General features: G+C 34.0%; 3 protein-coding genes across 3 annotated transcripts in view; 1 reads left to right on the top strand and 2 right to left on the bottom strand.

Moving 5' to 3' along the window:
* Positions 1-975: 975 nt before the first annotated feature.
* On the top strand, positions 976-4,557 carry LOC140975529 (protein NRT1/ PTR FAMILY 2.11-like). The gene is made up of 4 exons (XM_073439278.1): positions 976-1,220; positions 1,327-1,544; positions 1,618-2,174; positions 3,565-4,557. Exons 1-4 carry the CDS (start codon positions 1,124-1,126, stop codon positions 4,460-4,462), a joined length of 1,770 nt encoding a protein of 589 aa, XP_073295379.1. The 5' UTR covers positions 976-1,123; the 3' UTR covers positions 4,463-4,557.
* A 3,217-nt stretch (positions 4,558-7,774) lies between these two features.
* LOC140975528 (plasma membrane ATPase 3-like) lies at positions 7,775-14,534 on the bottom strand. Its single transcript, XM_073439277.1, has 22 exons — positions 14,290-14,534; positions 14,041-14,188; positions 13,821-13,940; positions 13,289-13,387; positions 13,069-13,206; positions 12,853-12,987; positions 12,594-12,773; positions 12,292-12,498; positions 12,076-12,195; positions 11,885-12,004; positions 11,683-11,805; positions 11,497-11,601; positions 11,261-11,405; positions 10,988-11,152; positions 10,275-10,513; positions 10,108-10,140; positions 9,925-10,006; positions 9,430-9,590; positions 8,912-9,097; positions 8,643-8,825; positions 8,389-8,567; positions 7,775-8,153 (listed from the first exon to the last, which is right to left on the bottom strand). The coding sequence occupies exons 2-22, from the start codon at positions 14,092-14,094 to the stop codon at positions 8,057-8,059; spliced, it is 2,871 nt and encodes a 956-aa protein (XP_073295378.1). The 5' UTR covers positions 14,095-14,188; positions 14,290-14,534; the 3' UTR covers positions 7,775-8,056.
* Positions 14,535-20,844: 6,310 nt separating this feature from the next.
* Positions 20,845-23,700, bottom strand: part of LOC140975540 (uncharacterized) — a 5,902-nt gene continuing 3,046 nt past the window's right edge. The window contains exon 2 of the mRNA XM_073439295.1: positions 20,845-21,789. Coding sequence (XP_073295396.1) covers positions 21,345-21,789 — 445 coding nt within the window. The 3' untranslated portion in view covers positions 20,845-21,344. The remainder of the gene's footprint in view (positions 21,790-23,700) is intronic.

Genomic DNA, 23,700 nt, shown 5'->3' with positions numbered 1-23,700 from the left:
CGAATTTTCAAATTTTATATCTAAAATTAATTGAATGATTTAAAGAAAAAAAAATTGTGATTTCATAGAATTTGAAGGAGAGTCTCACCTCGATATCTTTTTTTTTTCATATATTAGTGTAATTTTATATTTGTCCAATTTATTTCATGGTAAGAAAAGTGTTTATTTAGGAAATTGGACTTATCCTTATCCTTTTAGCAAAAAGATCATTCAATTTTGTCAGAAGATCACTTGATTGTTATTTTAAAAATATAGCCTACAAATCACCATAATTATTACCTCTTTTAACTCTCTATTTTCCACTTGGAGCATGTATATACATACATATGGTCTCACTCAACACTTCCATATATAGTTTATGATTTCCAAAAAAATAATAACATTTTCTTTAAAACAAACAATTATTGTACGTATGTTTTGGATAATATAATGTTTAATAAGTCTCTTGTGAGACGATCTCACTAATTTTTATCTGTGGGACGAGTCAACCCTACCGATATTCACAATAAAAAACAATACTCTTAATATAAAAAGTAATAATTTTTAATGAATGACTCAAATAAAATATTCGACCTACGAAATTGATCTGTGAGTTCGTCTCACACGAGTTTTTGTGTATAATATTTCACTGTAAAAACAAAAATAAATTGTAATTCTAGTCATTAATATTTGTTTCTTTGTGATTTTTGTTTATTTATATTAACAAATTTCAGTTTTATTAATGTTTTTTTTTTCAAATTTTTGACAATTTTAGTATTTTTTTGACCAAAGTATTGGTTATGTGATATTATACATGTTAGTAATATATCAGTGTCACGTAAAAAAACGACTAAAATTACAAAACAAATAAATAAAACTAAAGGATTTAGACTGAAATTTGATTTTAGATAACCAAATATGCATCTATATAGATATTGAAAATAAAGGGTGAACGACTTACACGTGTATATAATGGAGGAGAGAGCTAGCTTTACAAATGTCTCAAAGCAAATGAATGACTGACTGACCCTAGTCTCACCAGTCATCTTGTTTCCAAGTGTTTCCCTCTTGCCAAACAAGTGTATACAGAATCCGAGTCCGAGTCCGAGTCCGAGTCCGGTCAAGTGCCAAAACTAGATAGGATATGGCGGTGGAAATGGAAGAGAAGAAAGCAATCACAAACGATGAAGATGAACCAGAGATCAAGTATAGAGGAATCAAAGCCATGCCGTTTATTATAGGTGATGTTTATACTCTAATTTTCATCTTATTTTTTTCTTGTTAACTTCAACAATTTGGACATGATTCTAATTGTGTTCTTGGAAAAAAAATTTAAAAATGAACCAGGGAATGAGACATTTGAGAAACTTGGAGCACTTGGGATGTTGTTCAATCTTCAAGTTTATTTGACGACTGTTTTCAATATGAAACGGATCTCTGCTACCACGCTTTTGAATGTCTTCAACGGGACAACCAATTTCTCCACGCTAATTGGTGCTTATGCTAGTGATACTTACTTTGGTCGCTACAAAACACTTGGATTTGGATCCATTGCTTCCTTTCTGGTGAATTACTTGTTTTTGCTACAATGGTTTTCGAATACGCTCAAGATATGTGATGTTTTTTTGTTTGTCGCAGGGTTTGTTGGTGATAACATTAACAGCTGCAGTCAAGAACTTGCATCCACCCCATTGTGGGGCACAAGATGTACGATGCGTCGGTCCAAATCCGTGGCAAATGGTATTTCTGCTAAGCGGTTTCGGGCTGATGATCCTAGGCGCCGGCGCCATCCGGCCATGTAACTTAGCCTTCGGGGCCGATCAGTTCAATCCGAAAACGGAGGGTGGCAAGAGGGGGATCGACAGTTTCTTCAATTGGTATTTCTTCACGTTATCTTTCGCTCAAATGGTGTCGGTGACTCTCGTTGTGTACGTGCAATCGGACGTGAGTTGGGGCATCGGACTGGGGATCCCCACTTTATTTATGTTGATATCGTGCTTCGTCTTCTTCGTGGGGACCAGCATTTACGTGATGGTGAAGCCGGAGGGAAGTCCGTTCACGAGCGTGGCCCAAGTCCTGGTGGTCGCCGTCAAGAAGAGGCGGCTGAAGCCACCGCAACAACCGTGGCTTGGCCTGTTCAATTACACGTCACTCAAGTCGCTTAACTCAAAGCTCCCGTATACAGAACAATTCAGGTTCAATTTTGCTTTTTCTATGTGCGGTGGTTACAATTTATTGGTCCACATTTTAAATGTTTGATTTATTCATGATGGTTATTCGTTGGTGCCATAAAAATGACAAAATAATTAATTCACCAATGTTATTTATTGATAGTTAGTGGATTTTGTATTTTGGTTCTTTAGATAATCAAAATTTGGTTATTTTTGTGTTAACACTAGATATCCCCATGTTATTTCTGGTATATTTTTACATGTTCATAGCATCATCTGAATTCAAAATAAAAAAAAAAAATTCATATGAATATCTTATAAAAAAATACATAAATAGCAATACTCTCAATGTAACATAGACTAGGTCTGTCCAGCGACACATAACAAAATAGAAACAAAAGCTAAAATAATATTGAAACTTTTTTTTTGAAACATAAAACATCCATTCATTCAGAATTAGAAGTAACAGAGTGCATATTTAAAAAATCATCAATAGAATAGATATTGGTGTTTCTAACCAAACAAAAGGAGTAGAAATTTTGGTAAGGAAAATAATATTTATTTATTTAACAATTTGATGAATTATCTTTGCGTGACCAACCTGCTAAGTTTGCACTCCAACTGCAATGCATATTATATTGCCAATTTTTATGTTTGATTATTCAACCACCATCTATATATTATATTTGTTTATTAGTTTTATTTATACATTTTAGGCTTATAATATTTTTAAATGCTTGGTTTCTGCACGGGCCAGTTAAGTAAATTATATATTGTTATATTATTTTATTTTATTTTATTGGTTTGGAATCTAATTTAACAGTTTTGAAGAACTAAATAAATAATTAATATTTCTAAAATTGATCCTCTATATTCGTTTATATATGTAGATTGATCTTTGGTCCTTTTAATATGATATTTATTAGGTAAAATTAGCCATTTATATTGATATTTGGCTTCTATATATCTAATTGTCTAGATTTTAATTCTAAAAAGATAAATTGACTTTCTATTTTCCCCCACTTATATGATATTTTATATATTAGTTGGGAAAATAATTTTTTTGTTCATGAAATTTTCGAAGTTTGATTTTGATACGTTTACTTTTAATTTTTGCTTATTTTGATTTAACTATTGATGTGATATCGAAAATACTGACATATTATCGAAAAATATTGATTTGTTCAATGTTAAGTCAGCAATTTGATCAATATAATCGAAAATTAAAAGTTAGTCTATGGAACCAAACTTTTGAAAAAATAATAGACTAAACAACAAGTTAGTGAATCAAAAAAATTATTTACTCTTGTGGTGCTAAATATTGTTGAACACTCAACAAGAATCCTAACTTATAAATTAAAATCAAAATTTGGATACTCAAAAGTACTAATATTCCGCACAAATTCGTGCCTAGATTTCTGGACAAAGCAGCAGTAAGGACAGAAGAAGACCAGCTCAACCCCAATGGATCCCAATCCAATCCATGGCAGCTCTGTAGCATGCAGCAGATCGAAGAAGTCAAATGCATCCTCCGTGTGATCCCCATCTGGGCTGCCTCAATCTTCTACCAAGTCGGCGAGAAGCAGCAGTACATCGTCTTCCAAGCCATGCAATCCGACAGGCATCTCGCCTCCACTAGCTTCCAAATCCCACCCGCCACTTACAGTGTCTTCACCATGCTAACCCTCACCATTTGGCTCCCCATCTACGACCGGATCATTGTCCCCTCCCTCCGGAGGATCACCAAGAAAGAAGGCGGGATCACGATCCTCCAAAGAATAGGCATCGGCATTTTCTTGACGATCATCGAGTCGTTAGTCTCGGCATTTGTCGAACAGAAGAGGCGGGGGATGGCTCTCAGCCATCCTGGAGCACATTCACCCCGTGGGGACGTGTCGTCCATGTCGGCTTTATGGCTCGTCCCGCAGCTGTGCATTGCGGGGCTCGCAGAAGGGTTTTGCGCTATAGGTCAGGTGGAGTTTTACTACAAGCAGTTTCCGGAGAATATGAGAAGCATTGCGGGGTCTTTCTTCTTTTGCGGGATGGCGGCGGCAGGTTACTTGAACGGATTCTTGATAACGGGGTTGCATAGGATGACAGAGGGATCGCCGTCGGGGAACTGGTTGCCGGAGGATTTGAATAAGGGGAGGTTGGATTACTTCTACTACTTGGTGGCGGGGCTGTGTGCTTTGAATTTTTGCTATTTTGTTGTTTGTGCCCATTGGTATAGGTATAAGGGGGTGGAAGTAGCAGCAGATAATATTGGTGTTGAAATTGTGGAAAAAGAAAAGGAAAATAAATATATTGTATAGGAAATTAACAATATTTTTATAGTATGTTGTATTATTCTCATAAATAAATTATAATAAGAAATCACAAAATATGAAGTTGGGGTGTTTTCCATTCATTTTCCTCTTTTTAAGAAAATTGAAATTTATTATTCAGACATAGTTACTTGGATATAATATCGATAAGGTTAAAATAAATATATGATTACATTATTAAAGTGAGAGATACTTCACAAATCAGGAAAAACAAAAAATACATTCCTAATTATTGAGTTGCAATAATTATATCTGTTTGGTAGAACCATCTAATCATGATGTTTGAGCTGCTATACAGTTTAAAAGATTTGAGTTATATAATTATCACCAGTTAGAGTTTTTAGTAAATTGAAGAGCGGTAAGTCTTAACACTAATATTAAAGTCACACTATAAGATTAAGGTAATGTATGTGTATTTTTAGAAAGTAAAGATGATTTCCAAAAGAGACTGTGTAGGTCCGGACTTGAGCATAATCTAAAGAAGCAATTGCTTCAAACAAGCCTTACTATATGTATATATATTTTTCATGAGACCAATCTAGTCAAATCGAAGATCGATCTCACAAAATTGACATGTGATACGGTCACACAGAAATTTTTGTGTATTTTAATTTAGGGTTTAAATATTTTATTTATATGGAAAAAAAAACTATTTATTATCATTACTCGAGCAGCTCGTGAAATAGTCGAGCTACTCGATTCGAGCTCTGTCAAATCGATCTCGAGTCGAGTTTTGACCGAGCTACTCCAGATAGCTTGACTCGACTCACTAAATGAAAAATTAAATAAGAAAATTACTTCCAAAAAAATTATCTAGAGCTTGATTCAACCCGGTAAATGAAAATTTAAATAAGAAAATTACTCTTACCAAAATTATCTTTATAAAAAATTATGATTACATAAAAGAAATTCGATATTTACACATACACATGAAAATGTATCGTTCTTGAGATGACGTACCTTCAATGCTACATGAAAAATTAATGATTTCTAGTCCACACTTACACTCAATCATGTGTCAATGGATATCCAAAAAAATCCCGTATCTTGAATAAACACTAAATCTGACCAGATAAAACTAAAAAAAAACTGAATTCATTTAGGTTAATCTAGGTAGCTTCGATGGTATACGTGGGACATTGTCCCCACATGGTTTGGATAAATAAGATTCACACACATATGTGATTTTAAAAAATTTAGTGGACTCCATGTATGTGTGGCTAAATTTGGGCCCTTGATTCTATCATGGGGGTAGTGTCCCTACATGTATGATGGAATCAACCGTCAATCTATGTTACATCTGAAGTATTTTTTGACCACCAAAACTCTTTAGACGGTCTCACGGGTTAATTTTGTGAAATTGATATTCTATATGAGTCGTTCACGAAAAAGTATTACTTTTTATGTCAAATATATTATTTTTTATTGTAAATATGGATATGATCGATCCGTCTCACGAATAAAGATCCGTAAGACAGTATTATGAAAGAGTTACCCTTTCTTGGCTTATGCACGGTTCCCGTGGCTTGAGAAGCGTTAGTCTATGGCCCAATTTTTATGAGACTCCCGAAAAACATTAATAGTAGATTCAATTGAATTTCAAATCAAATAAGAAATAAGTTTTTCGAAATTAAAGTTAACTTTTATTTGATCAACTATGTCACACGAAAGATTAAACAAATTGAGATAATGTTATTTTAAATTTTACATATTATCGATCGTCTTCTGTATTTTCTCTCTATACTCAACAGGTTTGATATTGAAAAACTTTTATTGAATTTGTAAGTTTGGTCACAAAATATATTAAATACACTTTTTTGGTTAACTTTTTATTTTTTTTTATTTTCTTGGTTTTTTATTTAATTTTCTTCAGCGAATGAGACTTTTGAGAAGTTTGGAGCCATTGGCACTTTATGTGTATCTGACCATATTTTTCAATATGAAGCGCATTTCTGCGACCACGCTTCTTAATGTGTTCAATGGCAGCACAAATCTTACCACCTTGGTCGGAGCTTATCTCAGCTACACTCACTTTGGTCGCTATATTACGAAGTTGCGGTTTATTCGCTTTTGAGATCATATGTTTCGGAAATATTTGAGTTACATCATTATTATCAATTGTGATATCCATGTACTTAGATTAAATCTAAGTTTCGATATTTATGATTTATTGTGCTTGTTTATTGAAAAATTTATCTATTTTTTAAATAATTTTTTTTATGGAATTACAAATTTACACATCAAATTTATATTTTTGTTATAGAATGAAATTAATATAGAGTTAGATTGTGTTTAGGTCGATGGATTTTATTTAACATTGAGAGATTCAGAGAGATGGATTGTAAATGACTTTATATTTGAATTTCATCGATTCTAACACAATCTTTCGGCCTTTTTCGCAGTGACAACTTAGATCTTATGATTGCTCGGTTTAAGATTCTTTGTTGTCTTCAGATTCTTGGACAAAGCCGCAATCACAACTGCAGAAGACTAAATTAATCCAAATGAAACCTCTGCAGCAGATTGAAGAAGCAAAATGTGTGCTTAGGGTCATCCCAGTTTCTCTCATAGCCATAATCTTCCATTTGAGTGCACAGCAGCAGTGCATAGTTTTCCAAGCTCTTCAATCCGACAGACATCTTGGCAATTGCCGTATCTTACGTATCGTCTCGTTTCTGCAGAGAATCAAAGGAAAAGAAGGTGCATAACTATAGTGGAGTCGATCGTCGGGGCTGTGGTGGAAGAGCGTAGAAGAAAAATGGCAAGGACGGGTATGGTTTCGTCCATGTCTTCGATGTGGTTGGTTCCTCAGCTGGCCTTGGGTGGACTCGCTGAGGCATTTTTCGCCACCGCTCAGCTGGAGTTCTACTATAAGCAGTTCCCGGAGAATGAGTGTTTCTGGGGCATTTTTCTTCCGTGGGTATTTCGGTTTCAAATTATGTGTATAGTTTATTGATATTGGTGGTGCACCACATGACCGAAGGGATGTCGGGCGGGAACTGGCTGCCGGAGGATCTCAACAAGACAACAAGGGCAGGTCGGACTATTTCTACTACTTGGTTGCGGGGAGATGTGGTTTGAATTTTGTATATTTTTTGGCATGCGCTAGGTGGTACAGATACAAGGGAGTAGGAGTTGGTTACAGCAGCAGAACAGTGGAAATGGAGGCCAAAAATATGGACAATCACTCGGCCCGACTGATGCCGGTTTCGAAGGTTTCGAGCTTGCGCATCTTGACACACACTTGAAAGTTGAACTAATCCACAATTAAATGCTGATAGAAATCCAAATAAACAAGTATGAAACGACAAAGTGGCACTTAGTTTATTACTCCATGTACACTACAAACCAGCATCCACTGTATAAGCTTCAAGTTTCATACAAACATATAATAACATAATATAAGTTCATGTTTTTTCCCTCAAATGTGGACAAGTTTCATGCCCAAACTTGATCATAAAGGGGGGCCACATCCGATAATCTCGAAAAATATGCTTCTGCTGATGCATGGGAAACGGAACAGGTCGTTTCTAATATAAACTCATAACTAACATTTAAACCATTGATATGTGGTTTGATTTCTCATACAGTGTATGCCTGCTGAATAGTATCTATGTCCAGACCCTTCAGCCTCACCACCGATTCAACGTGACCTTTGAGCGTATGAAGCTCCCTTAACCTGTACACATTGGCAGTTTCTTAACGAATTAGAAAGAAACTCAAGATAATCAAACTCTTACATATAAGCATGTCCTTAGCATCACTCAGTCTTGAGGTCGTTGGGCTCATGAAACAGCCCGTCTCCCTTTCTACTAAGCAAAAATATGAGATCTCCTTTGACAAGCAAGAAGATTATTCATACTTGGAGATATCGACAGAACTAAGTATCATTCAAGAGTAAAAGTCATCCTTACCTAGCAATTTCAGCTCTTCTTTTCGCTTCCTCAGCCAACTGATTGAGATCTGAGAAATTAGTAGTTTCGTTGAACAATTTGGTATCCGGTACTTGCAGGCCATGAAGGGTTCTTTGCGCATGTGCCCACTTAAGCTCACGCTGTTCTTTTCCGAAATCCTTTTGCCTAGTGAAAGCAATCTGCAACAGAGAAGGCAAAACGTCAAGAATGAAAGAAACGAGCGAGTACATAACACTGATGAAGTATAAATTTACCCTTTGCTCGAGAACAAGGTCCCACGCCCTCCCGCTAAGAGCATAGCGGATTAGAAATTTGATAATATCAAGGGGGATATAGAAAATGATATTGTAAAGCCAAATCACTCCTGCCCAACCCCATCCAATTCCTTCAATTGCTGCAAAGCCCCAGTTTGCATATACTGCAATCAACGTAGCAACCTGCTCGACAGGAACCACAACAGGTCAAGATTTACTAGGAAAAATAACGCTTTTTTGTACACTGGCTCGAAGAAATAGATACTAACCAGTTGCGCAATAAAAAATGCTGACACGAGTAATAAACCAGGACGCTCGACATATGACCAGCTTCGGGATCTTGTAACAAATATCAAAGCTTGACTGATAGTGCTCACTTGAAGATATATTGCTGAAGCAAGCTTTCTGAAGTCATCATGGGCCGTTTTCTCCAGAGTCGACACCCCAAATACTCGCTAGCAATTTAATAGCAGAAAGTTATGAAAAATTTAACAATTTGACTCCTAAAAAATAATTCATTCCTATAGCATGTCATAATAGGTTAACAGATCGTTAAATAAATTACCAAGCATGGAAAATCACAAAAAGGAAACAAAAAATTTCTCAAAAATTTGACTAATATGAATTTAAATTAAGATATATGAACTTGAGCATCATTCAAGAAGTCACAAAATAAGAGTAACAGTATCTCGGAACCTTATTGGACTGACATGAAAATGCAAAGAGACAAATTTAGCATTTAGTTTGAGATCTACAAAAGATGCAGAAACCTTAAAGATAAGCCTACCGGGAAGAAATTTGTCTTGTATGCTGCCCAAAAGAATATTACAGTCATCAAGGCCAAGTAACTACCAAGAATTATTCCAGTTGCAAAAATCTCAGCGAGCTTCCAGCTGTCAGGTAGAGGAGATGGTTTCACTCTATCTTTTGAGATGGTCATAATGGTACCTACATGGTCACATTGGAACCCTTTAAATCACAAGAGTTCAATGAAAATTGACAAGAGATGCAATAGTTACAGCGCAAGATTTCATGCAACAGTAATTGAATCCATGGGGAATTCAGATAGTCTTTGGAAGGTAAAAAACGATAATAGAAAAAAATACGCCCTGCTAAAGCCTAAAAGGTATTAGCCTTTCTAACATTTTTTATAAAATCAACATTTTTGCTCACGGTCAAAATCAGTGAGTCCGAAGACTCGAAAGGCTAAAGGTCATTCTTAGCTCCGAACATGAACCTCTTGACAAGCAGGGCGACGACAAGAATGTTTAACAAGACTAACCGTCATTGAGTATTGCAATGATAAGCACCATAAAAGGTGGGAAGTCAAACTCCCATATCAGGGCCAACATCATAAAGCCAAGCTGTATATAGCAAAGAAAGAGAGATCAAACTGTTCTTCAAGAATTATCAACCAAATGCAAAAGTAAATCAAAACCCATAAACAGAAAGGACAATAACTTACCACAATACGAATAGTAATTGAAACAGCATAAATCTGAAAAAGAGAGAATTATTGAAGAGTTCAAGATATCATGTGCAATCAGTTAGGCCCATAAACTCATGGTAAGCAATCATTCTTTAAATGGTATAAAAAGATTGACCTCACATTTAGACCAACAAAAGTTGTACCGTGTAATTTTTCATCCGCTGGAAGATTGCCCGACTGGTTAAAACAGCACTAATTATAACACTAAGGCCAGGTTCAGTAAGAACAATATCGGAAGCACTACGAGCTGCATCAGTTGCATCCGCAACAGCAATCCCAATGTCAGCTTTCTTCAAAGCAGGAGCATCATTTACTCCATCACCAGTCATTCCACATATATGCTTCCTAGCTTGTAGACGCTTTACTATTTCATATTTGTGTTCTGAACAACAGCAAAGACGGACATATTTAACGAAAGTTGAAATATTTGGAGCACAAATATTATTCAGCAAAATGTCATTCGATCGTACAATAAAACATCTCTCCCCGTATAACCCAATAAAAATTCCTTTGGGACTCCAAACATATATTACCAAAACTAACTTCAACTTCAAGGAAACAAGTATGTATAGGATAATAATGAAAACTAAACAAGTATATATAGGATAAACTTCCGACAATAATTCCAAGCTCAGTTAAAAGTAAAAGAGTACAATGTTAATTTCAAAATCATTGCTATATAAAATCTATAAACAAAATATAATATTCTACACAGACTTGTTATTTTATCTCCACAAATTTATATGTAAAAAAATCCTTTAAAAAAATTTATTTGATATTTTTATAAGCATGTATTGCATATGTGCTATCCACTACTAGTCACATAAGGTTTATAGTAGAAAAAAAAGCAAAGTACCGGGGAAAACACCAGCAAAACCATCGGCTTTTTCAATGAGCTCATCAACTGGCAGAGCAGCAATTGATTCATCCTTATTTTGTCCCAGTAAAGCTGAAGAAGGATACATATTTGTTCCCATTCCTAACCTTCGTCCAGTTTCTTTTCCAATGGCAAGTTGGTCACCTGTCAAAATCAACATACTACTAAATGAACTCTTGAAACCAAATGTATCAAGATCAATGAAGCTTATCTAACTAAAGTTATAGCATTAAGTCAAAACAAGAGTTCTACCGGTTATCATTTTGACATTTACTCCGAGATCTAATGCCCTTCTTATTGTTTCTGCACTGTCATGTCTTGGTGGATCAAAGAGAGGCATAAGACCAATGAACTGCCATGGTCCTCCAGCACTCTCTTTTGATTTTTCGGGAACCTCCTGCAAGAAGATACCGAAGATATACCATCAAAGCTGTAGCAATGATTCAATCAGTCGCTATTATTAAGGTAACTAAAATCCTGGAACCTACCTGATATGCCACGGCAAGTGACCTTAAACCTCTTTCTGCAAACTTATCGATCACAGCATGGACCCTCCGCTCTATCTCTGTCTTATTGCGTGCTAGGTTTAAAATCTAAAATGTGTGTTCCAAGGAAATATTAAAATTACCATCAAAGAAATAGTCAAAAACACATAAGACAAGGATAGATTATACCTGCTCTGGTGCACCTTTACTGACCCTGTGCCATTTTCCTTCATTGTCTATGTATGTTAATGCTGTTCGCTTGTCAGTAGGGTTAAAAGGAAGAAAGTGTACTTCTCGAATTCCAGCCCGTGCCTGTTATGGATCAAAATAAACAATTCAAGAAAGGGGAAACCTCTATCTTACAGTAGAATTATAAAGCAGAGGACACTACCTCCTTCGGATCAGCAAGCATCCCAACTATTGCACAGTCAATGGCATCCTGGTTTTCAGTACGAGAGGCTCGGGCTGCCATCAAAACGACAGTATCTGCATCAACACCTTTGGCAAAAACCTGTGGACAAAAGTCAGAGTAGAAGGTAAGGTTTACAAACACCAATAATAAACTCAACAGTGCCACTTTACCTCAATGAGATTCTTGTCAACCGTAAGCTTGTTAAGTGTCAGTGTCCCCGTCTTATCACTGCAAAGTACGTCCATGCCAGCCATCTCTTCTATGGCTGTCATTCTCTTTGTAATAGCTCCCTACATAAAAGTCGATGTCTCGGTACTATTTTAATTTTAATCCCAAACGGATGGGCATCAAATAACCAAATAATAGTATATAGGAATAATTCAAACCTGTTGAGCCAAACGATGAGAACCGATGGCCATTGTAACCGAAAGGACAGTAGGCATGGCAATTGGAATTCCTCCAATGAGAAGCACAAGAAGATTGTCAATACCAGGACGATATTTCCGATGCTGAATAGGATACATCACTATAATCTCTATAATCATCCCCACGGCAATTGAACAAATGCAAAAGTTTCCAATTGCAGTCAAAACCTGATTGCCACCGTAATAAAACACATCAAAAATTTGAGACTATATAAACAGAAATTCAAGCTATAGAACAACAATCTTATACTTCAACAACTTGCCTTTTGGAAGTGCCCCACTTGATTAGTACTATCAACGAGATGAGCAGCCCTCCCAAAAAACGTGTGAACCCCTGTGGCGATTACAATAGCCTCGATTTCTCCTTGTTTGCAGGTGGAACCAGAGTAAACACCATCTCCTGGACCTTTTGTCACAGGGAGGGACTCGCCCGTCAAAGCAGACTGCATGTCTTATAGTGATCATACTAGATAAAACTAAACTCGAACCATGTAAACCAACCATGAAATCATAGACACGCACCTGATCAATTTTCAGAGGATCGCCATCAAGTAAACGAGAATCAGCAGGAATTATATCTCCAAGTTTAATGCTGACTATGTCACCGGGTACTAAAATGGAAGCATCCTCCTCAGTCCACCTGCCATCTCTAAGAACCTTCACAGAACAACTATCAATCAGATTAGCACGAGAAAGACAACCATTCATAGAAACTCAAAACAAAAATAATCATCGAACTTTTGCTTTTGGAGCGAGACGGGCCATAAGAGCAGCAGCTGCATTCCCAGCATTATTCTCCTCAATAAAACTAATAGTCGAGTTTATCATAAGTAAAGTGATAATGCCCACAAAATCCTGCCAGTCCGGAGGCTTTCCCTGTAAAATTTAAACCAAGAATCACTACATTCCCCAGAGAAGCACTCTTAACCAATTTTGAGTTCAAGAAGTGGGCCCCTACTCCTCCATTTGCGAGGGCAATTGCCATGATAGCCGCAGCTTCCATAACCCATGAAAGAGGATTCCACATAAACCCCAAGAATTTTAGTAATTTGTTCTCCTGAGAACACCAACATTTGAGGGAAAACGTCATATATAATGATTAAATTCACAAGATTTGTTTTTAAAATAGCCAGCAGTCGCAAATCAAGCATTTGGCCTCAAAAAATCGAACTTTTTGAAAGAACTGCTAATTCAAACCATAAACAAGCCAAACAGATCGAGAAAAAGATAAAACAACAAGATATAATATATCTGCATCAAAACTTCTTTACGAGGTAAAAAGATGACGCATAATCCAAAAACTAACATAAGGGGGCATACAATATGGGAACAAATATAGCAGTTACTAAGTCTGATTTTTTTTTTTTTTTTTTAATGTAATTTCCACCACCCAAAATACACTAAATTATGATCTACCCCTCAACATCAAAATTCCTAAAAACAGTAATTTTAAAAACCACAAACAAAAACTTCAGCTATTCCATCAGAACCTTCTTCTCCTCAAGCTTGTTGTGCCCAAAAATGGCTAATCTTTCTTGAGCAGCCTCAGTCGTCAGACCATCTTTCGTGCATCTCAGATTCTCAAACACTTCGTCAATGGGGATGTTTTCCTTCAAAAATACACGCAAAAAAGGCGTAAAGAGAAAATCAAAACGAAAAGAGACCCCCCATATTCAAGAAAATTAAGAATGTCGGTTAACAGATCCATACCAAATCCACAGTTTCCTTCAACACAGCATCAAGAACCTCAGTATTCTCCCCCATTTTATACCTTTTTTTCCACCAAAGAACAAGCTCCCAGACCAAAGCTTATGCAAGAAAAACCACGAAAACAAGCTGTTTAAAGCAGCAGGAATTCCTACAGACGAGAGAAAACCAAAGGCAGCCAAGTTATAAAGATTGGATCTTTCTCATGTTAGATTAGATAGAATTCAAAGACAACTCAAGAGGCCAACCCACCAATATCAATCCGACAAGAGAATGGAACCGGTGATTAGAGTGAACAGTCAGCAGAATGCATTGCTTTTGCATTTCCTACATAATTTATTATCTTTATAATATTTTATTTTCAAATAAAGAATGATGGGACTAAAAGCTGTACAAATATAACAAATTTTTCACTTTGCTTTTGCTTGCCTTTTAGTCTCCTGGACTATATTCACGCATTCATGCTCAAAACTTTTTCACGGTACATATACAAATCATTTGGGAGTAAATAATTATCTTTCCATTTCTATTTTGTTTTTTTTTATTTTCTAGTAAAATATAATCTCGAAATTAAAGATTTCTATATGTTTGGTAGGATAGTTGAGATGGAACAAAAATGCCAAGAACCATAACTGCACATGGCCTCTCAGGCCTACTCCTTGAATTCATTCACCCAATTTCCATTCAATTATCTCTTTATAAAATTTATCATAGCATAAAAATAACACAACCCATTCTAAATTTAATTGGCTAATATTTAGATTGGGTAAAAACCCATCAATTTATAATTTTTATATTGAATTTTTAAATATGAGGCGGAAAGATAGTAAATTTATTAAATGATAAAGTGAAAATGAGTGTTAGATATCTCAATTGTCATAATCAATTTAAGTCGATTTGTGAGCTATCTCAATGAAGTTGATTATTATTTTTGAGATTGAGGATGATTTTTGTTATAATTGAGTCTTATAAGATATGACTCGTTTCAAGGTTGAGGTCTTATTGTCAGATTATAAGTCATCGTCTCATCGGTTCGATGAAGATAATTATAATGATACTTATACAGTGTGAAATTTAACATAAAATTGGATATTTATGTTAGAAATTAAGTGAAATTTTAATATTTTTCACAAAAAAATGAAAGATTTTGAAGTCACAAGAACATATTAATTAGAGATTAGGTCTCTTGTGAGACGGTCTCACGAATCTTTATCTGTGAGACGGATCAATCATACGGATATTCACAATAAAAAGTAATACTCTTAGCATAAAAAGTAATATTTTTTCATGGATGACCTAAATAAGATATCTGTCTCACAAAATACGACCCGTGATACCGTCTCACACAAATTTTTGCGATAGTTAGATTAATGTGTGAATGGTTATGATGTATAAGTAGATGAATAATTTAAGTTTAATGTTTTTCTAAGGGAAATATATTTTTATAATATGGTTTTTTAAAAATTTTGGATCTGAAATATAAAAATGGAATCCAAGAAGGGATCATAGTAGTCAACTTGCTGATTCAAATTTTCAACCCAATTTTGACTAAATTTTTTTACAATTTACTAAATTTTATTGGCTAAAATTATGGCAGATTTGAAGGAGTTGTACTTGGGATTTGATAGTTTTTCTCCTATTTAAAAAAATGTCATTGTATTTTAAATATATATTTGTAAGTATTTGTCGAATTTTTTACCGACTTCTTGCTAATCGAAACAATTCACCAAAAGAGACCGAGCTTTAGCTTCGATGATCTCGTCTTGTTTCCCTCTTATAATAACTCAGGTTCGAGTCTTCTTACATTTAGAATAGAATTTAAAAAAAAGAAGAAAGAAAGAAACAATTCGTCAAAAATAATAATCTTAAAAAAAAAAAAACCCCAATTTTGAAAGATCAAGATCTGTCGATCTTTGATTTTATATTTTTGTGTGTGTGAGAAAAGTTTTGTCATAAAGTAACTTGTTGTGTCCCTTATTTTGTTTTTTTTCAATGCAATGTACATTACTTTAATTTTCTTTTGAAGGTCGGCCATTGAAAAAAAAAAAGGAAAAAAGAAAAAAAAATTATTTAAACTTCTTACAATGTCCTTTTTAAGATTACTTATCTTTAATTAGTTTCCTACTACTTTTTTTTTTAGTTTTTTTGGGGTAGATTTTATGTGGTGCATGCATGACCTACTTTGATATGAATCCCACTTAAAAAAAATAATAATAATAATTTATTTTACTCTTTTATCTTTAATCTGTCTTGGTAACGGATTTTTTGAGCTGATTTATGTGTCGAACTTTTGTGTCGTCAATATAAAATCTTGATTTTAAAATTTTGTTAGGGGTTATAGTTCAAAAACTTTCGAAAAATTTGATGATTTTTTTAAGAGATTTTTTATAGTTATTTATGTTCGATACGCACAATCCTTACTCGTTAACGGAGTACGTAACCCTTCGAAATATCGGGTGCATTTTGTAAATTTGATGTCTCTCGTATGATCCATGCTCTAATCAATGTTGAAATTTAAATCCATTATTCCAATTTCTTTTTTGCTCCCTATACAAAAGCCTAATGGTAGATTAGATTAGTGACATCCCATTATTTTTATGCACTAAAATATATTATTTTTTTTAATAAGATTAATTAAAGATGTGCGTTACTTAAATTAATATAAAGTTGAATCACACGTCTTCTTATTTTGTAACGCATGCCCCATATATATATATATATCTTATATTATTTTATTTTTATATAACATGTGTGCTGTAATAAAATAGTGCTTTCGTATCCACCTTTTTTTCATTCACGTATCGACTCTAGATTTATTTTTTTTTTGTCGATGTTATAATTAATCTAACACAAAAATCTCAAATTTGAGACATATATGAAATTTTATATGGAATTATACCATCCGCGATTCCATCGTCTAGGGATATCAAAATCAGACACGACCCACCAACTCCCCATGATTCAATCCGAAAAAAATCAGGTTTGGGTTTGAGGTTTTCGGGTTCGGGTCAAATCGGGTTGGACTTGATAGCTGACCCGAAAAAAATGATCGGGTTGGGTTGGACATGTTGACCCAAGCTGACCCGAAAACGTTAATTTTTTTTTCAAAAAAATATAATTACTATATATTGTCTACATTTTTATATATTCTAAGTTTGAAAAAATATTTATTGTATATTTATATCATAAATTTTCAGAATTTAATATTTACTTTGAACATTTTTATTTTTAAACAATTGTTTATTTGATTTAGTAAATATATTTTATTTTTCAGCAATTAGACTTTCAAATTTAAATCATATATACGCTGGAAATATTGTTATTATGTGTTTAAATTAAAATATTATATTTTTAATTTTCTTTAAAAAAATTTTAAAAAAGAATCGAAATCGGGTTGATCGGGTTAATTCGGGTTCGGTTTGGGTTGAGTGTTTTCGGGTTGACTCGGATTCGAGTTGGGTTCGAATTGAGCAATTTTTGAATAGTACTATTGCTCAACCCGATCCAATTCATCAGAATTGACACCTTTACCATCGTGATTAGAAAAAAAATATTTTTTTTAAAAAAAAAAAATAGATGTGTGGACGTGAGGCTCGATTGATTTATAGTCAATTATTGGATAAACATATGTGGTAGAGATTTAGTCGCAATCAATTAATATTTCCAAAATAAAAAAAGTGCACATGTCATGTATCATTTAAGTCAAGTACATCCGTACCTAAATCCCGTAACATTTTTTTTTTTCAATTACTGTAAATTGCAATTATGTATAGATTTAAATGTTCATATTTATTAAAAATGTTTAGGTAAAAAGTTTTTTTTTTATGAAATTAAAAAAACTTATTGGTTTTGTTGGAGGGATTTGATTAGATTTATTTCTTTTAAGTTTACGCGTTAAATTCGTCGTCGTTTAATATAGTATAATCTATCTCATATTAATTCAATTTGCCATATAAGTACATAATTTCAGTTGTGTCAAATATATCTATAGATTCAGTCATCGTGTCAGAAAACTCAGTTTGAGCTCTATGGAGTCATATGTTTTTATCATTTCAGTTTCATGATATTTTTGAGTTCAAATAGATATATATCCTTGAAATTATGTCATAAATTTATGAGTTTCAAGTATTAATAATATTTTAATTTGTTGTAATTATTTATGTTATATATAAGACAAGAAAACTAAAACAACAAATATAGGTACAAATGATTGATATTATATCACAAATATATAAATTTTAAGTATCAATTGAATTAAATTAAGTATATAATTATTATTTTGTAAATTTTAAATGTTAACATTTTTTTGGGACAATAATGTACATATTGTTAAAAATAAGGTATAAATATACGTGTTTCAGGTATCAAATGAATTGAATTGAGTATTAATCAACTTAAATTGAGTATAAGTAATATAATATTTAGATTTTAAAGTTCAGAGTGAAAAAATGAAAAACACGTCAGATCAGAGAGTTAAAACTAAATTTTTTTATACGAAAACTAAATCATAACTTATGTTGGGACGTAGAGACTGAATCTTAAGTGATCATCTAAAAAATATAAGTGCGAAAAGATTTCTCTAGATTGATTTAAAATCTTGACATCAATGCTTACTTTACCTATTAGACCATGTTTGGTTGATGTCGTAAGTTGTTTTAAACAAACTCTTAAATATCTTGTATGTCCAAAAAAAGAAAGTGTCTTGCTACGCATGTTATCGAGTGTGACATTTTGATTGCATTTTAATTATATATTTATAGTGAAACCAATATATATTGTTAAGTTCACAAAAAAATTAGGCAAAAATTTGTTTGAGACGGTCTTACGGGTCGTATTTTGTGAGACAGATATCTTATTTGGGTCATCCATGAAAAAGTATTACTTTTTTATGCTAAAAGTATTACTTTTTATTGTGAATATCGGTAGGGTTGACCCGTCTCACAGATAAAGATTCGTGATACCGTCTCACAAGAGACATACTCAAAAAATTAATATTTATCCTTCTTCAATTCAGGGCCTTGATATTATTATTATTATTTTATGAAACTAGGACTTAANTAAATAAAAAATAATAGATGAAAAACAAATTAAAAAAACATGTATTAATGATTATTATTAAATGAAGATAAAGATATTTATGTAAATTCACAATTCAAATTCATATATTTATAATAGTGTTATTATATTACAATAAAATTCATAGTTTTGTTTTAAGGTCATGTTGAACCAACGGAGATATTCTGCTACACATGCTGCTACATTTCATGTTACAATAAATATATTTAGTATAATTTATCACTATGTGTAATAAAGATTTTCATCCGAGTCCTGTCGGGAGATGATTATGTCACTACAAACATTAGGAGTTGTTTGCATTACAATATGTTATTGAATTAGTTGAGTAAGATGAGTCTTATTGTAGCATGTGTTATTGTACATTTGTACTAACATATTATGTCATGAAACCTATTCTCTAAACCTCATTTGGACAAGGATAGATAATGAGATAAACAAAAATTTTACTATAAAAATAGTGTTGGACCATCGAGTTTTAAGTCTTATTCAAGTCTAACCCGAAAATAAGACCGAAAAACTTAGCTTTAACCCAATACTCGGAGAGATTCGATAAAAGACCCGAGTATGTGTGTTTTTTTTCATTGAGGATCTCCCCCGATACCCTCGGAACGCGCGCTCGATTATAAGCAGGGTTGGTTTGTTATAGAAGTACTCATCCAGTTAATTACCAGTTTTTTCGCCATGTCCATTTTGTCATGGTTTGGCTTACCCAAAACTCTTGACAATCTACAATTTTTGGCCTTAAACTACTTCCTCCCTAGACCGTACAATGTGTTATATTTCATAAATTCTTAATCCTACCATCCTAAGCCACTGTCCTTTTCATCTCCCTACAATTTTCATTTGTTTTTTTACATCCCCCAAGTACCATATTTGAAATGCACGAAATCGTGTCATTTTTGAGAATGAAAAGCCGGATATTGAAGCAATTGTGAAAAAATCAAAGTTCTAATGTTTCGTTTATTTCCAAACTTTATTGAAACTCTGATTTGAATGTATAATTTGTGATGGCGTAGAACATGTAAGGTACGGACGTTATCTTTTGAAGATGTCCAGCGTATTTGTATTCTTTTTACATTATTTAATGAAATGATTTTCATTAAAATAAAATAAAAAAATCGTTTTCTTACCCTAATAAAGGAAAAAACAGTGGTGGCACACTTTCCTATTTCCACCTGTATGTATTACCTTACGCAGGCGAGTGAAAAGGATAATGCGTTAGCCTAACTTCACACGTTCATCCGATCCTACTCATGTCTATCATAAATCTATCCATTTCATTTATAAATTTGCAAAACTTTTTAAAGAAAAAGTTCATAATCACATTTTTTTTAAGCATTTACGAACACTGACTTGAGAAGTGTAATATACATTTATAAAAATACAAATAAAATGTGACAAATTCTTTACTCATCCTTGTGGAATCCACCTGTAAGCACTACATGAGTTGCCTAAACTATTTGAACATCAAACAAGAAGTTTGAATAATAATGTAAAACAGGAGATAATAGAGACGAAGAGCCAAGATATCATTTCAAGTATAGGTAAAGCTTCACTTAGATGAAAAAAAGATCTTACCTAGAACATAAAACTAAGAGTGCTTTAATCACAAGACAACATCATCGGAATTCCATACAAAAACACGTTACAAACTAGTGTCAATATTCAAGATTTGACAGAAATAAAAAAGCAAAAATACGACAGTCAGGAGGAGCCATTGACAAGCCAAGAAATATAACACTTCATATGATTAAATGAATCCTCAGTCACAAACACAGACAATTCTCTCCTCCTGCGTCACATAGCTTTACTCCTATCTTAACTTTGGATTCTATCAATAACTTGTGTCGGAGAGGGAGGTTTGTTTGGTGGGAGGTATAAACTAAAATTGTACTGAAAATGGAAGAGCAGTAATGGAGTAATTGTAAGGCATAAAGTTTCAACCAAAAGTATGACCTTCAACCAGGAAAACTTGTCTTCATCCATTTCTGCTTTGTTCTCTAGCAGACCACCATCACTAATCCCACAAAATTCGTACTCTCTCATTTTAAGCATTCACTTCCATGGCAGCAAGCATTTTCCATCCATCTTCAAAGAGAAGTCATCAAAGTTCAACAACCGAGTATCCCCTAGAACAAAATTCTTTCTAATATTCACACTTTAATAGCATTCAAGTTTCGTATTTACAACTTACTGTTGCATTTCAAGAAACGCCAACTTATTTGAATTTTTTATGCATTTCCTCCCAAAACTCGCCTCAATTCATATTTTTGTACTTCGGTAAGCCTTTTAGGGTACTTCACATCAATTTGGATCCTCAAGGATCCCTTCTTACTTGGATCCTTTGAAATAGGCATTCCTTCATTAGGGACAACCACCTCATGCCCAGGTTTAATAATCTCAGTTAAAGGGACCATTATACTCCTCCCATCTAGTGTAGTAAGTTCCACAGTCTTTCCAGTGAGGGATTCGAGAAGTGTTATTTCCTGATTCACGATCAAATCATTCCCATCCCTTGTATAAACTGGATGAGGTCTTTCATCCAAAACAAAAATAAGATCTGCAGGAATGATGCCAGGTTCTTCATTGCCTTTCTCTGGGAAAGTTATTTTCGTGCCTTTCTTCCAGCCCGGTTTTATATCAATAGTTACGATCTCTTCCACCAAATGAGGCTTGCTGCAAGAAAACAAAGAACAAATCAACACTGAGTACAATTCAAATGTACACATTAAAATTTTTTTACCTAAGAACAACATAAGAAGGAAATTTTATCTTTGCAATTTACTTCTTCATAATGTTAACAATCAATATTGAACCATGCTTGATTTCATGAATACGAGGGCTGACGAAAAATAAGGTTAGAATTTGTGTTTTACAGATATTAAAACAATACTGCATTGGCAGGTTTGGTCAGTTTTATAGGTCCATAAGTGATTTCATTACTTTTAGAGCAAAGTTAATTGCAGCATGATGTTTAACATGCAGAACGATCCTTAGCATCTCTTAATACAGTTGAAGCAGTTTCAGCTCTCAGAAATTTTACAAAATAGCTAAGCAGTAGACACATACACCATCAGAAAAATTGGATGCTTGCCTCGTTTACAAAAATAACAAGTATCACCAATCTTCACTTTATCATATATAGGACCCTAGTATGGAGTATAGTATATGCTGTCAAGGTTTGCAACTTCCCAGGAAACAACTCGTTTTCATGATCGCAATCACATAGTATGTGAGCGTGATTGATGAATGAATATGTCCAAAAATTAAAATATAAGATATAATCAAAATATACTTGATTTAAAAGCCTTTTTGGGAATCGGGTGGACTGAGGCCTGAAATTTGTGAAATTTAAATGTAAATACGTGCAATTTACCATTGTAACAGACAACCAGCCAAATTCAACTAAACTCATGTTGTTTGTGAATCTCTATTTTTCATTTGACCTATTACAAGGTTAATCTACATGACTCGTGGAAACAATTCCACTTAAATTGTTTCTTACAATGGAAATTGGTGAATATGTATTGCAACTAAAGGCATAACGCAATACAAGCAGATCAAAGTCAAAGAAGATCTATAAGGAACCTCATCACATTTAACAATTTAACATGGCTTAAATTGATTTACCACAGTAAGATGCAAGTTCCACGCTCAATTTATTCATGAACTTAATGTTCTTAATAATTGATGTTTTACTCTGATAGGCTAAAAAAGTTGAAATTAAATCATGCATCAGTAGGGAAGATGCATTGCCACTCCATAAGGCATTCAAAAGGCGTGGCAAGAAATAAAGTAAAAGGTCGTGAACTGTATCCCGCACATCCTTTCTATTTCACACATTTTTCCATCTGAAAACAAACTGCGTGGTCACCCCACTCCTGTTAAGGTTCGTGTGATAATCAAGCATGCAATGCAACTAATTCATACTGACCAGAACTACATATATAGATATAGATAATAATGCAGCCACATGACATGACCTGACAAGTACAAGGTGAAATAACTAATAACCTCAAATAAAAGTGCACCCAAAATTGGGGGGAATAAAAGGAAAAAGAAATCTTGCGTACTGAAACCCAATTATCCACAACAGTTCTCTAGCCGCCTAGACGCCGCTCAGCCAAACCGAAAAAGTGCTAGGCGGGTGTCGTGTTCCCTTGAAACTGATCGTGTAACGGGCCGATTACTAACTGAAACCTTGGAATCCAGATTCCAAGTTGTTTTGTTAGACTTCCTTCCTTGACGACCAATTGTAAGGATACGAGTGAGGCTCGATAGAGAGAACCTCTCGATCTCTTAGTAATTGTTTATGCGGGAAAAATTCTTCCTTCTTTTATTCAACCTTGAATGGGTATAAATACAAAAGAATCCTAGCTCCCAAACCTACAGATAACTCCCAACCATATCCTAAAATTTGAAAAGATAACAACCCGATCCTAATTACCAAATCCTATCGAAAACAAATCAAACAGCTAAGGAAAAAGATCCTAATCCTTGGTTTTAAATCGACCGTGCGTGTGTCTCTTGTAAACCAGATCTTTCGGCCGCTGATGTGGTGCTTGGTCTGCGGAATTGGTTGTGACA

Source organism: Primulina huaijiensis, chromosome 4, assembly GCF_012295235.1.
Source record: "Primulina huaijiensis isolate GDHJ02 chromosome 4, ASM1229523v2, whole genome shotgun sequence".
NCBI lineage: Eukaryota > Viridiplantae > Streptophyta > Magnoliopsida > Lamiales > Gesneriaceae > Primulina > Primulina huaijiensis.
This window is presented reverse-complemented; position numbering and strand designations above follow the sequence as displayed.

Coding starts and splice junctions, on each gene's coding strand:
- LOC140975529 (XM_073439278.1), top strand. CDS start 1,124: ATGGCGGTGGAAATGGAAGAGAAGAAAGCAATCACAAACGATGAAGAT. Junction 1,545..1,617: donor GATCCATTGCTTCCTTTCTG/GTGAATTACTTG, acceptor TGTTTGTCGCAG/GGTTTGTTGGTGATAACATT. Junction 2,175..3,564: donor CCGTATACAGAACAATTCAG/GTTCAATTTTGC, acceptor ATTCGTGCCTAG/ATTTCTGGACAAAGCAGCAG.
- LOC140975528 (XM_073439277.1), bottom strand. CDS start 14,094: ATGGGGGAGAATACTGAGGTTCTTGATGCTGTGTTGAAGGAAACTGTG. Junction 13,207..13,288: donor TTGCCCTCGCAAATGGAGGA/GTAGGGGCCCAC, acceptor TAAATTTTACAG/GGAAAGCCTCCGGACTGGCA. Junction 12,774..12,852: donor ATCCTCTGAAAATTGATCAG/GTGCGTGTCTAT, acceptor TAAGACATGCAG/TCTGCTTTGACGGGCGAGTC.